This window comes from Epargyreus clarus, unplaced genomic scaffold (assembly GCF_041222505.1).
Source record: "Epargyreus clarus isolate Ecla_fem2 unplaced genomic scaffold, WU_Ecla_fem_2.2 ptg000024l, whole genome shotgun sequence".
Taxonomy (NCBI): Eukaryota; Metazoa; Arthropoda; class Insecta; order Lepidoptera; family Hesperiidae; genus Epargyreus; species Epargyreus clarus.
The window spans coordinates 9898294-9914594 of record NW_027332231.1 but is presented as its reverse complement, the minus strand read 5'-3'; the positions used below and the strand labels follow the sequence as shown (position 1 = coordinate 9914594).

General features: G+C 36.4%; 3 protein-coding genes across 3 annotated transcripts; all 3 read right to left on the bottom strand.

The window, feature by feature from the left end:
* Positions 1-725: 725 nt before the first annotated feature.
* On the bottom strand, positions 726-3694 carry LOC140752556 (uncharacterized). Its single transcript, XM_073086894.1, has 3 exons — positions 3677-3694; positions 2925-2961; positions 726-2825 (listed from the first exon to the last, which is right to left on the bottom strand). Exons 1-3 carry the CDS (start codon positions 3692-3694, stop codon positions 1066-1068), a joined length of 1815 nt encoding a protein of 604 aa, XP_072942995.1. The 3' UTR covers positions 726-1065.
* A 1375-nt stretch (positions 3695-5069) lies between these two features.
* LOC140752236 (uncharacterized) lies at positions 5070-7712 on the bottom strand. The gene is made up of 3 exons (XM_073086454.1): positions 7186-7712; positions 6789-6828; positions 5070-6492 (listed from the first exon to the last, which is right to left on the bottom strand). Exons 1-3 carry the CDS (start codon positions 7201-7203, stop codon positions 5390-5392), a joined length of 1161 nt encoding a protein of 386 aa, XP_072942555.1. The 5' UTR covers positions 7204-7712; the 3' UTR covers positions 5070-5389.
* Positions 7713-9649: 1937 nt separating this feature from the next.
* LOC140752443 (uncharacterized) lies at positions 9650-11147 on the bottom strand. The gene is made up of 3 exons (XM_073086737.1): positions 11052-11147; positions 10877-10919; positions 9650-10748 (listed from the first exon to the last, which is right to left on the bottom strand). The coding sequence occupies exons 1-3, from the start codon at positions 11064-11066 to the stop codon at positions 9955-9957; spliced, it is 852 nt and encodes a 283-aa protein (XP_072942838.1). The 5' UTR covers positions 11067-11147; the 3' UTR covers positions 9650-9954.
* Between the last annotated feature and the right edge of the window lie 5154 nt (positions 11148-16301).

Sequence of the window (16301 nt, the reverse complement as noted above, 5' to 3'; positions counted from 1 at the left end):
GCCGTCCGCTTCAGGTCATCAGTCCACCTGGTCGGGGGGCGTCCTGTACTCCTTTTGCCGAGACGTGGTCTCCATTCGAGGACCTTCCTACCCCATACCCCCCCCCCCCCCGTACAGTATGTATATATAATTAAAAAACTCTCTCATTACGATTTTTTGTGAAGGCGTTGTTAAGTACAATGCGAATAAACAATTAAAGTTGGCAATTATAGAAATTGTACCATTTTAATGATCTGCGAACTTCATGCCATTCAAGTGCCATTTATCAGTAATTAAAAGATAATAATTAAACAATTAATATTCCTCTGAGATTATAAGTCTACAACTCATACAAGTGAATAAAACCAATTTTAAAAAGCCTTAATTCATGTTATTATAGTGCTTAGGACATGTATATTTTTTTAAATATTGATTGATGACCGTGAGCGGCAATAGCCACATTACATCAAATTGACTGTATGTTCATCTGTTATTCAATGTATATTATCCGAATTAGGAAGGAATAATGACAGGAATAATATATATATATATATATATATATATAGGAGAGAATAATAGCAGTATTCGATATTATCAATTGTAAATAATAGTCGGTAAAGGAATTACTAATTACAATTTTTATTTTATTTACATTATGCATAAATTAATTAAGTTACTAACTAAAACGAATGATACTGTACAACCAAGGTTACAAAAAAATAAAAAATTATAAATCTACCCATGCATGCAGTCCAAGGTGGACTGCATGCATGGGTAGATTTATAATTTTTTAGGTGATGACTTAATAATTGTAATATAAATAATTTGTAATAAATTCTAGAAAGAAGTCATACCTGAGTCGGCTACAGATACTTGCATCGCTATCTCTAAGAACTAAGTTGGAAACACCTGGTATAAATATGCCTTCAAAACAGAACACAGAAGCGCTTAACACTGCTGTTATACAGAAATTGGTGTGAGGGCACCTAAGTAAAGTTACCCTGGTTGTACAACCGTGAAGCTATGAGAAATAAGCCGATAAGTCCCATGCATATAAGCTGACAACTAAACGATTATCTTTTATACCTAACAGTCCTTGTTGTGATTGAAATGATCGTGGTGACCATGGTGTTTTCCGCCAGGATGCTGGTGATGATGAGAATGATGATGTTCATGTCCATTGAATCCATAGCCGTGGTTATGAGGCCCGCCGTCCTGGCCATCCATACTAAACCAACCATTGCCATAACCTGCATATTGACTGTAAGGCCAACCATATTCGGGTACATTCACGTAACCATTCATAAATCCTTGGCCATTTCCAAACCAAAAGCCGCCTTGACCCTCGGGCATGAAATCTGGACTATATGAGCCGTATTGGACATCAGGCCAATACCCTGAATTAACATGAGGTGTTTCCTGATAATCTGATCCTGTAGGTACAGCAATTTGAATATAAGGCCAATATAATGGACCTTGATGGTCAGGTCTTACTGGATAATTAGGGTGTAAACCACGCTGACCGCTTCCACCTTGATTACCAGGTCTTCTTGGATATGAAGGATTTACTCCAGGTTGACTACTTCCACCTTGATTACCAGGTCTCCTTGGATATGAAGGATTTACTCCAGGCTGACTACTTCCACCTTGATTACCAGGTCTTCTTGGATATGAAGGATTTACTCCAGGTAGACTACTTCCATCTTGATTGCCAGGTCTAATTGGATAAGTAGAAATTACTCCAGTTTGACCGCGTCCACCCTGATTTCCGGGTCTATTTGGATAAGTAGGAATTACTCCAGGTTGACTACTTCCATCCTGATTTCCAGGTCTATTTGGATAAGTAGGAATTACTCCAGGTTGACTGCTTCCACCATTATTGTCAGGTCTTATTGGATATAAAGGATTTACACCAGGCTGACTACTTCCATCTTGATTTCCAGGTCTGGTATTTGGATAAGTAGGTTTTACTCCAGGCTGACTATTTCCATCTTGATTTTCAGGTCTGGTATTTGGATAAATAGGCCTTATAGGCTGGCTATTACCACCTTGGTTTACAGGCCTAAAAATAGTATAAGTAGGATCTACGTTCGGCTGAGTATCTTTGGGTCCAGCTATAGAACTTGGAGTAGTGGAACTACCACCGGTTTCCAGACCACTTGTAAACCCGACGTTATTGTAACCAACTTTAGAGTTATCTCCAAATCCTTGAGGAATATGGGAATTTGTACCTTGTTGTTTTGTAGAATCAATGTTTTGATTACTAGGTTTAAGTCTTTGACCGTATTGGCCACATCTTGTGGTATCTTGAACTCCTTGCGCCTTTTCATTAAACCTCACGTCGATTAGACCGACTCCATCAGTATTTTTTTGCTGCTCATCAATTTGACCACCTTCTTTGTTCTCTGAACCAATAGACTCCAAACATAGGTCTAAAGTTTGTTGGTCAATTACATTTTCTTGATCTTTTTGTTTTTGCTGTTGATCAATTTGACCAACTTTTTTATTGTTTGAACCAGATTCTACTCTTTTAACGCTATCTGATGCAAAAATTTGATCGAAAACTTTTTGGTCAATTTCATTTCCTTGCTCTTTTTGTCCAAAATCTACTCTTTTAACGCTATCTGATGCAAAAATTTGATCTAAAACTTTTTGGTCAATTTCATTTCCTTGCTCTTTTTGTCCAAAATCTTCTTCCGAAGCTGAAAAGTCTGGACTCTCGGTGGATTGTGAGTTTGTTACAACGACAAGGTCATGTTTTACGTGACCTCCACTTGGTACTGCATTGACGAGTCTGGTTTCCGGTACAAATTCTATCGAATTATCTGTACCGTAATATAGCTTCCCTGTAATTTCAATTAAGCGATTTATGAATGTTTATAATATTACTTATTGCTTTAAAATAAATAATGAATTCTAAGAATATGTCCATAATATGAACTTACCATTACAATATGTAACAACCAGCAGTGCACATAGTATCTGAAAGAAACAAAAGAAACATAGTTAAACACTAGTACTCCTAAATTTGTATATCTTAAAATATATACGTCGTATGTCACGATGTTATTAAGGAATATTTAAATATTGCGTAAGTACTTAAAATTAAAACATTTTTGATGACGTCGGGAGCCAAGTACGTAACGTTACTAATTATATAACAATAAATATATCAGTATAGTTCGCGCCAAACTGCTAGTCCACTCTGAAGTTGTTGTTGCAAATGTATACAATTTAGTATAGCGACGCGATTCATTTCTATCTTTAGAGCGGACTAGCAGTTTTACGCGGACTATAATATATTAATTAATATAATAAACACATTATTAGTATTATTAGTGTTCGAATCATACATATTTCACATTCAATAAATAAAAAAAACAATCAATAAAATTAGCAACCTACAAATATCGCACTATAACTTATAGGTAATACAAATGAATATCACTTGCTATAATGGTAAAGAAAAACATCAAAAATTGCGAAGTAATCTTTGAGAATTTTCGCAAACCGCACTTGGCTAACACAGTGGATCATGCCCTAAGAACTTTCACTCTGAAAGGAAATCCGTGCCCAGCAATAGCACTATGAATTGACGACGAATCTCATTTTTGTTTCCAAAATAAAAAACATTAATATCGCATTTACTTTTATGCTGATCCAAATTATTCTAACATTTAAAACAAAATCTACTTACGGGCGGCACGAGCTTCATTTTATCTTATTTATCTTGAATAACTGTAGTGTTTACTGTCCAGTAGCTTTTATAACTAAATAATCTCAAGAGTTCAAGTATTGACCCTTGCGATACTCTGTTATTCAATTATATTAATATAATCAAACTGTCTGTGTGTTACTACTAATTCTTTGAACGTGAATACAATTTGAACCCTTTGTGGTTAGACTCCGACGGCACCACCACCACGTCTTTTCTGCTTATACAGTATTCAGCGCTGCTGTGTTCCAGTTTGAAAGTTTTGATAATGGAGGCACTTATGCGAGGCGTTCCAAGTTAATCCTCAGAACGCACCTGTGGTTGATCTCAAGTGGACCTCTTATCATATTTAGGGTTGATTACAGATGTCTATAAGCGGTAAGTATTTATTTGTCAGTAAAATTGACTTGGACACTTACATAATTGCTTAATTTAAGACACTTTACAAAATATACATAAAAAGGCCCACGTTAACTATTTTATTATGAAGGAGGTTCAATAATATACGAAAAAAGTCAAGAAAAAGCTTGAGGCAATTACATGAGTCAAATGTAGATCGGTTGTAAATACCAGCCCTGATAATTTAAAAAACCAAATGACATCATTTCTTCGACTTGCAAGTTTACAACTAACCTACAAAAATATATAATAATATGTGTTGGAATATAGCAAAAACTCAAGCCTCTTATAATGTATAATATTCAAGTAGGTTAATAATGATAAAGCTGGCAGCTGAAAAACATATATTTTACTTCTTCTGATTTGTCATTCTGTCAATGATTCGAAAAAATAAAAAAAAAAAAGTAAAAAAAAAAGATAAAAAGATAAAAATATCAAAGAGATAAGATAAAAAGTATCTTTTTGGAGTGAATTTCATTTTATTATATTTCATAGTTTATCTTCTCGTTCTCCTGTGGCCATTTCCCAACAATATGTGCCCAAAAACATTAAATATAGAGCTACAAAGAGAACTTTGTCAAATATTCATGTAACATCCCTCTTCACCATAGATATATTATCCTACTGACGTATATCTATGCTCTTCACACTGATTCCATCTTTGGTAACAGTTGACACATATTTCAGAACAACTTATTACCAATTGGTAATGACATCAATAAATAATGCGTGGTCTATGTCTGCTATTATTATACCTATATAGTTGAATGTTTTTGTATGTGCCCAATGTCGTGTGCCAATGGGGGAATAGGAATTTAATATTTAGACCAAAAAGGAAGACAGAAAATGGTACCACCAGGTGGCCTGCACGCACCTGCGCTCCTTATTTCATTTAATGAGTAAATTATATAGTATTCCTGTATTTTATTTTATTTAAAACTCTATTCCGAATAAATAAGATCACAAGAATAGTAAATAAGAAACCAAAGACTTCTATTTCACCAAATAATTCAAAGAATAACTTATTAACAAAATACGTGGTCTTTGTTAAAATACGTATGCACAATACAATACGCTTATAGAGTGATAATTCTGCACAAAAGAAAAGATTTCATTTTGAAATAAGTAAGCAGTCCTTTGTACTATATTTACATAATGTTTGTTATTAATAATTGTTTCTTTCGTGTACAAAAACTTATAAAATAAAAAAATGTTATTCATACAGCGTACCGTGAATATTGCACATAAATATAGGCAATATTACGACACGTGAATGATATTTAAAAAATCTGCGTACTAATAGCCGCTGCCATAGCCACCGTAGAACAGCGCGCTCTCCTGCGCGTTCCGGGCGACCGACGCCTGCGCGGCCGCCAGGTTGGCGATGGCGTTAGCTCGCACTCGCGCGGCGTAGGCGATGCGTTCGGCCTCCGCAGCACGTTCCAGCTCCGCCGCGGTACCAGCCGCCGCCTGCCTCGCGCTCTCCGCCGCCCTCGTATTTTCCCACACGGCCGCCTGTGCCCTGTGCACGTTACCTACACGCACTGCGTCGAGGGCCTGAGCATTGCGCATGGCATTCGCCTGTCCTGATCTAGCGACTGCTTCAGTTTCACGCGCTGCTTGGATAGCTAATGTGGCAGAATTTGCTATACTGGACAGCTGAACCGGTCCAGCGGCCCTGGACGCAGCCACCGCCAAATTCACGCGAGCCGCATTGGCGATACGCTCTGCCTGCAAGTTTGCAGCGTTGGCGATGCGACCGGCCTCCTGTGCGCGAGCCACCTGCGCCATAGTACTGGCGGCCGCGAGTCTCGCGGCCTCCGCGGCTCGCGCATACTCCAAAGTGGCCGCCTGCGCCCTCTGAATGTTCCCTGTTCGCGCTGCGTCCAGTACCTGTGCATTGTGGATGGCGTTTGCTTGTCCAGTCCTAGCAGCAGCTTCTGTCGCGTGCGCTCCTTGAATCCCTTTTAACTGACAATCAGCTACATGAGTGTGCTGTATGATTTGACCACTTTGAATAGCGGTCGTCTGAGCTGCGCCGACAGCGTTGCCGAGTCCATAATTTAACAAACCTCCAAAATCAGGTCTAGTTATTAAAGAGCTTTGATGGCCTTTTGCGGAATTATGATTGAAATTCTGGCCAGCCACATATCCTGAACTAGTAGGACGTATACTATGGTTTAGGTCTAATAGTGCGATTTTGGGGGTAGTAGTACTTGTGGTAACCTGGTTAGCAGGTCTACTGTGAGCAGGGGTGCTTTTTCCTCTTAGGTCATTGTTATCCGATCCGAAGTGTATTTTATTTACATCGAATACACTTTTTAAATCTTCCCCTGGATTGTCTGAGTTAGCAATTATATTTAATAGATCTTGTACTGTTACTTTATTATGGGGCTTCCCTGAAAGTTTTGTTGTATTAACAGTTAATAATTCATTTTTTTTTATTATCACCATCCAACTTAAATTAGTGCTACAAAAATATTGTTACATAGCTATTTCGGTATAACGACTTTGTTTTTTTTTTGACAAGAACATTTTCTTTAGGTTGTCCACATATATTTTATTAAAAAAAAACACATTATTCTTATGTTAAACTTTCAATTATATCTATCTGGACATTTAATAGTTATAATTAATTGCAATGTCATTTTAGAAAAAGAGTGTTATTCTTAGTGTTACCTTAATATAGACTTACCACAACAAAGCACAGCAAACATCAGCAATGCACATAATATCTGAAAATACATATTTAGTTTCATTAATAATCTGGGGTTCAAGTCAATTGCTTATTAGAAATTAATTTCCATTTGCCACAACGGTGTAAAAACCTTGTGATGAAACATACATTCATAAGAGTCCTGTTAAAAATCTTCTCAAAGTTATGTTTTACTAATCTGCATTTGGCCACTTGGTAGACTATCATAATTAGATGAGCTGAGATAACCTAAGCTCATCTAATTATGAGACCCGTACCCAGTATTGGGACAATAATGGGTAAATGACAATGACAAAATAAAATCGAAAATCTAAATTTGCCAATGAGCCTAATCTAGCAAATACCTGCTTAATAATATTAAAGAAAATCAACTTACCGACGGTACGAGAGCCATTTTATCCTGTTGGATCCTTTGTAGTAATAAAACCCACTGCTCAGTAGCTTTTATAACGCAATTATCTCTGGAGTTCGCTCCTTGACACCACAAAAACAAGTTTGTACATAGATTGTTCACCCCTACAGTATCTACATATAGTAGAGGATCCCAGTATAGGACGACCTTCACCGAGCTGATTAGTGGATGAAATCTTTTTTATATCAAATTAAATATGTCAAAAAGTATATTGCAAATGGGTTGACTACAAATTTTTAGTCAAGAATATGTTTTTTTTTATTTCTTACACAATTCACTGTTTTTGTTAATAGAAAAATCACATACTAATTGAAAATATGAATCCTATATAATATGCAAACGTTAGGTTGACTATTTTTTCACTGTCATAGTCCTTAGGTAGGTCAACTTAGTAGTTAGCAAGAATAGTCAACCTAACATTTGCATATTCTATAGGCTTCATACTTTAGATTGGTATGTAATTTGTCCATAAACCAGACCAGTGAAATGTTTAAGAAACATTTTTTTTAAATCGTAAAAAAATATTCTGGACTGAAATTTTTTAGACAACCCATTTGCTATATATTTATCAACTTATTCGACTTAAAATACTTTTCACCATTAACCAGCTCGGTGAAGGTCGTCTTATATGGGGATCTTAGACCAATAGTGTTAATACTACAAGCAGCTTGAATATAATTGAACAGTATGGGTGTTTATTTATTGTTTTATTATTCATTTGTTTGTTACCTACAAACATTACCATACACATAAATATTACATACATACATATTATAGTAAGTAGGATAATAATTTTATTTTGTTTCATTTGAAAATCTCAATTACCTTTCGCTTATGTAAAAATACGATTATTAGTCGCAAAAATACAACCGAGTTCTATGTCACTACAAAGTAAAAATAATTCAAATAAATGTTGGTCTAGTACATATTCCTGAAGTCGGCGCTCATCTTGGACACGCTTTTTACGCCGATATCCAACGAAATATATTGAGAGAGAGAGATTAAATTATATATTAATTTAGTTTATCGACAATTACATGAGTCAAAACAGCGCATCGGTTAGGTATTATATAGTTCCAAAACAAATATATTATTCCGTAAAAACCCGGTGATATGATTTATTTAGGTTACATGTTAGCTACGTCAGAAGTAATTGACGTGAACAGTTCGATGAGAAAAACAAGAGAATGGGTATTACTAAGAGCTTGTAAGATTTATCATCTCCCATCAGGCGAAGTGATTTCGTCTAGGTGCGACCGTTACTCTCCCTGTACTTCCGGGACTAGAATAGGGTTACGGTATCCCCTGCCTGTCGTAAGAGGCGACTAAAAGGGGGCTTCCGGGGTTGCCGGCGGCAAGAGTGGGAGCTCGAACCGTCCGGAGAGCAACCCCGGGAAGGACGGCGGCATGTGTGGTCGCATGCCGTCGTAAACACCAGGTGTGCGGGAGGAGCGTAAAGTGCTCCCCCCAGGACAGAGCCCAATCGAGGCATCGCGCTTAGAGGACACCGGTTGTGTTCCATCGGAGATCCCGGCGTCGCTCCCACATCGTCGGGTACCTTTTGAAGGTTTCCCCCGCGTAAACAAAAAAAAAAGCAAAAAGGTGCGACCATTACTATGCTTGTATTTTAAGTCATAACTATTTAATTGTTTTACGTTTTTCTAGAAAAATATTGATAGATAACGCCATAAACTACATTTGTAATACAAACGTGTCGTCAGCTGGCGTTACCTCACCATATTTTTTAAATATTACAGTTATTTTATATAACTAGGTATACCTAAAAATGAGATTTTAAATGCTGTTTCTACACATTATAAGTCTCTTTTCATAGTTTACTCAGAACCTCCAGTTACTAGCAAGGCCATCTTAAGGAATGCTGGGGCCCCTAGGCACGCAAATAAAACTGCATCATTACTTTTTTTAAATATCTTTTTCCCTAGCCGGGAAGTTCATTTTGAAAAAAATACACCCTCTATATTATTCCACTATCTGATAGTGTTGCTTATAGGGATCAAAATCTGGGAAGTAATGTTATGTGACAAATTAAAGAAAAAGGAAAATTTTGAAGAAAATACATATTTTTTCATACCTTGGCATACTAATCCTTAAGGATTAGTATGCCAAGGTATGAAACTTACCTTGGCATACTAATCCTTAAGGATTAGTATGCCAAGGTATGAAACTTATTTTAGTCGAGTCGTTCTGATGATTAAAGTTTTCAAAAATCTGTACTTTGTATTACTTCTTCTTTATTCCTATGGACTGACTCCCAACAACTAATAAATTGCATATTTTGCATGTAATGATAGCGGCAGCCACAGGCAGTCGTTTTAATTAAAATAAAACGCCTTATAGATTTGGACAGCAAATACGTCTAGATAGATATTGTCTAGTAGAAAGTGGAGGTAGATAAAGTGTTACAACGTTATGTTTTTATAGTAAATTTATTGTCAAATTCTTAATTTTTAATTCTGACAAATATCTATATATGTTGCGCAAACAGGATTTACCTATTAGTTATAGGTTCGTAATTTCATATTTCGTAGTTTCATATAAAAGTTTCTATTGTTATAGGCACGAGAAGGTTTGTTAAAAAACGCCAAGATAAAATTCACAACACCGTACTACACATCACGTACTCAGTAATTGTCCATTAGACTGGTTTAATTTATAGCGCACTGGTGTGATGGTTTCATATCGTTAATAGTTCAAACCCGCGGAAAATTCAAACTAGTGGTGGTAGCCCTTGCCATAACCGAGTCCACCGCCGTAGTAACCACCGCCGTAGTAACCACCGCCGACGGCAACCGGGGCCGCCGCGACCACCGCACCGCCGCCGACCAGTCCTCCTCCGCCGAGCAACAGAGCACCTTCCTGTGCGTTTCTGGCGACGGCATCGGCTACGGCTTGCGCCTGCGCTGCACTGGCGGCTACGGCCGCGGCCTGCGCACGCGCTGCGTTGGCAATGCGCGCCGCCTCAACGGCACGCGTGTTGGCGATGGCGACGGCCTGCACGCGCGCTGCGTAGGCCATGCGCTCAGCCTCCGCGGCGCGCGCCACCTCCGCTGCACTTCCGGCTGCCGCGCGCTGAGCCGCCTCTGCTGCGCGAGCGTTCTCCCAGGCGGCAGCCTGCGCTCGCTGGATGTTGACGACGCGCGCCGCGTCCAAGGCCTGAGCGTTCTGAATGGCGTTAGCCTGGCCGGCTCTAGCGGCGACTTCGGTCACACGAGCTCCTTGGATTGCCGCCGCTGCGGCGTTGCCTATATTAGTAGCATGTACAGCCTGTGCATTTTGAATAGCAGTCAGTTGAGCCGCCCCAGCGGCACCGGCACTGTTGATGGCTGCACCGCTGCCGAGCGCCGGGGCGACGGCGACGCCGCCGAGGACTCCCGCGGCTCCGAGCGCGCCGGCGCCCAGCCCGTACCCGCCGTAGCCGCCGTGTCCGATCGGTGCCGCAGCAATTACGGGTGAAATATATCCTGATTGTTCCCCATGTGAATCTGCGTGAGAACTTTTTCCCACTCCTAAAAATATCATACATAATTATTTCAATTCAAAAAAACCTTATACATATATTTTTAGATAAACATACAGTAGTTTATTGTGATATTATACCATTGTAAATACTACACAAGTTCATTTGTGTACTTACGATCTCCAAGTGCTTCATACGCCACAGCGATGACTAAGAGGATCTGTAAGGATGCCATTTCAGGTTAGAACACATTCCCCAAAGGATAAAATAATATTTCACCCTGATTTTCAACTATTCAACTTTTAAAAAAAATAATTTTAATGTTCATAAAACTGAATAATATCCTTCTTACCGTAAGCCGAGACATCTTTGTATTATTAGTATTGTTACTATGCACTACTAAATCGGAGCACTAGTTATGTGCCTGTGATACCTTCCACAAATTGCTTGCACTTTTATACTGCATCGAAATAATTAACATTCAATTACCAATTCTAAGCAGACGTCGGTGCTGGCGTATTTGAATATCTGGTTCGGTGAAGACAAATGGGCAGGCACGAATGCTTACGTATGCTGAAATAATCGGAATCACCAAAAGAAACTCATACTAAGGGTACAGTACAGTAGGACTGTACCCTGCCTGACTGTAGGACTGCGCCTCCAGCGGATTATATCAGGACTAATAGGAAATGTATGGGAAATACGTAAACAAATACAGTCATTTTTGTAAAAACGTAATACTCATACTAACGGTACAGGACATATCTTCATCATATCATTTTCTTGTATAAAATTTTGGCCTGTATCCTTGCGTAAGTACTCTCGTCTTCCGAAGTTATATGGGTATTTCAAATTAATTTAATATTACGCTTTAACAGCGATGGAAAATGCCATGAGGAAATTCGTCTACCAGATAGAGTTCTCTAAGAAGTAGCTTAAAGAATGAATTTAAATTTCTATTATGGGTATTTGTATCTGGGCATTCGTCTATGTATGGGTCTATGACAACCATAACACAGGGAATCCTAGTATGGAACTCTGATTATAAAAAACGACTGCTTTCTTTTTAAAGGTACCTAAATAAAGTCTACCAATCCGCTCCGTGAGAGGTGATAGGCCTAGTCTAGCAGTAGTACCATAAAAGGTTTGCTATTAAAACAATGATAAACAATAAAAAAAATAGTTTGTATATATTAAATCTCTGCCACATAGCAATAACGAGATTGTAAAGGAAACCAAGGAAATCTAGGAGTAAAAATGAACAAAAAATATTTAATATTAATAAACTACTAAGCTATACTATTACTATTTCTAAAATAGTTTTAAGTTCTTGTATTCTTGTACAGCCATCATCATCATCATCAACAACCCATTACCGTCCCACAGCTGGTCATGTATCTCCACTCAGAATGAGAAGGCCAGAGTCCACCGCGCTGGCCAACTGAGAATCAGTAGACTTCACATACCTTTGAAAACATTTTTTAAACGATTTCTCAGGTATACAGATTTCTTAAGGATGTTTTCCTTCACCGTTAAGCAAGTAATAATTAATTTGTAATACGCACTTACAAAAAATCTCAAAAATCTCAAAAATCAAAAAATCGCATAACTTTGAAAAATCAGACGTGCCTGGGATTTGAACCTCGGACCACTGGATCAAGAGGCCGATTTTCTTAACCACTAGGGTATCACTGCTGCACATTCTTGTACATATAATATATTCGTTGTTATATACAACCTAAGAAGCACAACCGCTACATATCTTCAATACTTACAATGCCCTCATTGTTAAACTAAAAGTATTATATAAGGGACGAAAGACTATGGTATAGACCTGGTTTCTACTTAGTCCTCAGTAGCAACGCATCTGCGGCTACCATCGGATAGGATTTCGATAAACGTTTGCATATACAACATATTATAACAATGTATGTACATTAGGGTACCTATATATGAAGGTTCAAATATTACGTAAGCAAAAATAATTAAATTTATTTTTACTACGACGAATTACTCTACTCAAAATTATTTCCTAATAATAGCAAGTATCTATTCCTGCTTATTTATATTTTATTCTAGAAACATAAATAAATAAAACAATAATGAAATATCATTTTAAGGTATATTTTCATATCTTTTATACAAACAATATATTAAAACTACCCAACAGCCACATACATCCCTGTGTCGCCTCCGTGACCGCCTGGGGCTCAGTTGCCGCTGTGACGTCATGGTTGCTGCCTCCTAATATTCAAGTCCGTGACCAACATGATCGACACCGCCGTGCCCGTGTCCATCACTGAATGTAGGATCATCCACAAATCCATCATGCGCTACTCCGCCGTGCCCGTGTCCGTCACTGAATGTAGGGTCAGGCACAAATCCACCATGCTCTACTCCACCGTGACCTTGCCCGTCACTGAATGTTGGGTCAGGTACAAAATCACCATGATTCGGATAACCTGTAATCATTTAATGATATTCAAGCATTCGTATACTAAAGTGATGATGGTAGAACCATTTGTGGTTCGACTCCGATGACACCACCGCCACACCTATTTCTGCCTCATAATAGCAGTGTTAAACGCTGCTATGTTTGAAGGGTGTGGTAAAGACATACTTTTCCAAGGCGTCCCAGCTTTTAGTACTCAAGAGTAGCGGCACTTCTGTGGCCGACATTAGATAGGAATATCTAATCCTATCTGGGGTTGATTACAGATGTGCGTGAGCGGCAGTAGCCACTTACCATCAGGTGGGATGCATGCTCGTCTGCTACTCCTATTTTATAAAAAAAACCGTGATAATTTGATGTGCCTTAGAAAACCAACACATAAATAAACATTTCGTAATTTTCCGTAGATATTATAAGAGGTGTCTGAAGAATCAAACCAAATTGATAGATCTGATGGGTTCAATGTGTCTGATTTAGGGAAAATATTTACTAAACCGTATTTACTTATATATTTTTTAATCAGACACTTAAATATGTAAATGTACCATTAAATTGATTACCTACGAATCTATTTATGAAATGTTATTATTTTAAAACAATAACCTCTTCATTCTGTTACCTTCTGCACCATTACTGTTTTATTTTAGACAGTGCACAATTATTAAATGATAAGACTTAGTATGACCTTACCGTAGCATACTACAGCCAGAGCGAGGAGTAGACAAGCTATCTGAAAAAACATTATCTTTAAATATTTGTTAGACGATTCATTCATGATATTTTGTAATTTACAAATAACTATCATTTTCTACAATTACTGTTATCGTTTTTTTTTTAATTATAATTTTTTAAACTATTTATTATTTATTAACTCCTGCCGGTCTGCTACAAAATCTATTTATATAAATGTTCGCCCTCATAAAACATATAAAATATTTATTAAAGGAAAATATAAATAATTATTATCCTGTCAAATAAACCCTACGTTTTAATTATTTTCTACTTTTTAGTTCATTTTAAATTTCATTTTAAAAAATGTTACTTTTAGTGCATTTTAAAAAATAAGTACTTGTATATATTTTATTCTTAAATCATTTTTTTAATTTTTGTTCCTGAAATATTTGGACATAAAATATATTCCACTGGATTTTTTTTAATTCCTGATCAATAATAATTCATGATTTCTGAATAAACATCTGAAATCCGTATTTATTTAAAATATTTTCACAGGGGTTATTAATTATGGCTTATTTTTCTTACAGAATACTAATTTAAACAATTTTAAATAAATTCGGCACTATTTAACAACTTTATTACATACCTTGAAAGTCATGTTGAAAATGTATGAGTCCAAAATAATAAGTACATAGCGAGTACGGTTTCTGCGACCTTATATACATTTTACGTGGGCTTATCTTTGTTTGGTGATGTGACTCCATGACCCCACTATTATTTACTTATTCGTTCAAATATTTTTACTATCTATACCAAGTTTTATATACATGTGGGGCAGTATGGTGAACAAAAGCATAAATGAAATAGCATGACTTGCTATAAAACTTATTTGTTTGATTTTAAACAATTTTAATGTTTTTTATGTCTTGGTTAAATAAGGAGTTTACAAAATGGCAACTTTTATCACACACGCTTTTTGAAACTGTTTACAAATATGTATAGGTATTTTATCATTTCACGTCCTAATAAGTTTTTTTATTTATGATATTTTACAGTAAATAAGTATTTTTAAGTATTAATTTATTTAAGAATTTCCGCTCTAGTGTTATAATACAATTCCAAATTTTCCATTATATTTTGCCTATATGCAACCTTATTGATAACTGATTACCTAGAAAATATTTATTCGCTCTATTTCTTAAAATTCAAATTATTTTTTTGGTGTAAAAATCGACATTTCTACCTAAATTGAAGATGAATGCAGGAAAAAAATCTTTCTAAGAAATTGTAATGTTTGCTTTTTATTATGATTGCAAATCTATCACGTACAATGTTTGTTATTTAAACAGTTTTAAGAAATAAGCGGTGATAAGACAACCCAAAATTGATACGCGGAATTATTTATTTTTGTTTATATAATATACTCGTACGTTTAAATTTCGTATCAGTAATCCTCACCCGAAAACCTTGAACTTACTACAATTATCTCATTATCATATTTATTAAAAGGCCAACAGTAGCGTCATACGTTCATAACTAAGTTTAATAACTAACTTTTTCTACCATTTCTTGCTCAGTTGCACTCACGCCGTGAATTTTCTTTTCTATTTTTGGAGTTTACTCCTTAGGAATCGGTTTTTGATATAAGGCGCCCGGTATGAGAAAAATGTGAGGAGTAAAATCTACTGAACGAATGACCTCGTTACGTTTTTTAAAACTAATTTTATTATTTTTATTACTAAAACTTTAATGATTGTCGTGAGTGATGGATGGATCGTCTTTCTCTTCCTCCTTTCTATTTTTAAGGGCATAAGTAATCTCGTTTCTAACGGGGTACACAACAAAAGTATTATCAACGTCCCGTAATTCTATTTAAAGAAACCTATACGTACTTTATACTTAAATTTAGGTACGTGGAAATTACGTATGCATTACTTTCGTAAAATAAAGCCACCTAGCTTAAGGCAATTAAATGTGAAAGTGTGCCTACTATAATAATAATACTTGAATATATCTAACCCATCTTATAATTCAATCAATGCTTTTCTTAAGAATCTCGTCTCTTAAGACTTGTTTGACCTAAATAATATTGATGTATAAAAAACAGTGATAGCTAAGTAATGTTTTTTGATGCTGTAATCTACTCATGTGTACCTGTCTCTATTCATATGTCCCGTTTTCATTCGCATTTTATTAATAACTACAATCCATGTGTGATAAGTCTTATAAATGCTACAGTCCTTCATGAAATATATCACTTCGCCTGTAATTAATTCTCTGTACCTATAATTCAATGCATATACAAAGTCGTCCATTTTATTTAAATAGAGTTACTGTTCTTAATAATCTTTTATAGTCTACTAAGCATCGAATAATATTTTTTCTTTCGTACTTCACAAACATTCCGATGTGACGTCATCATACTCAACTCTCAAATGATTTTAAACTTTCAGCAGGTGCCTTATTACTCGTAAA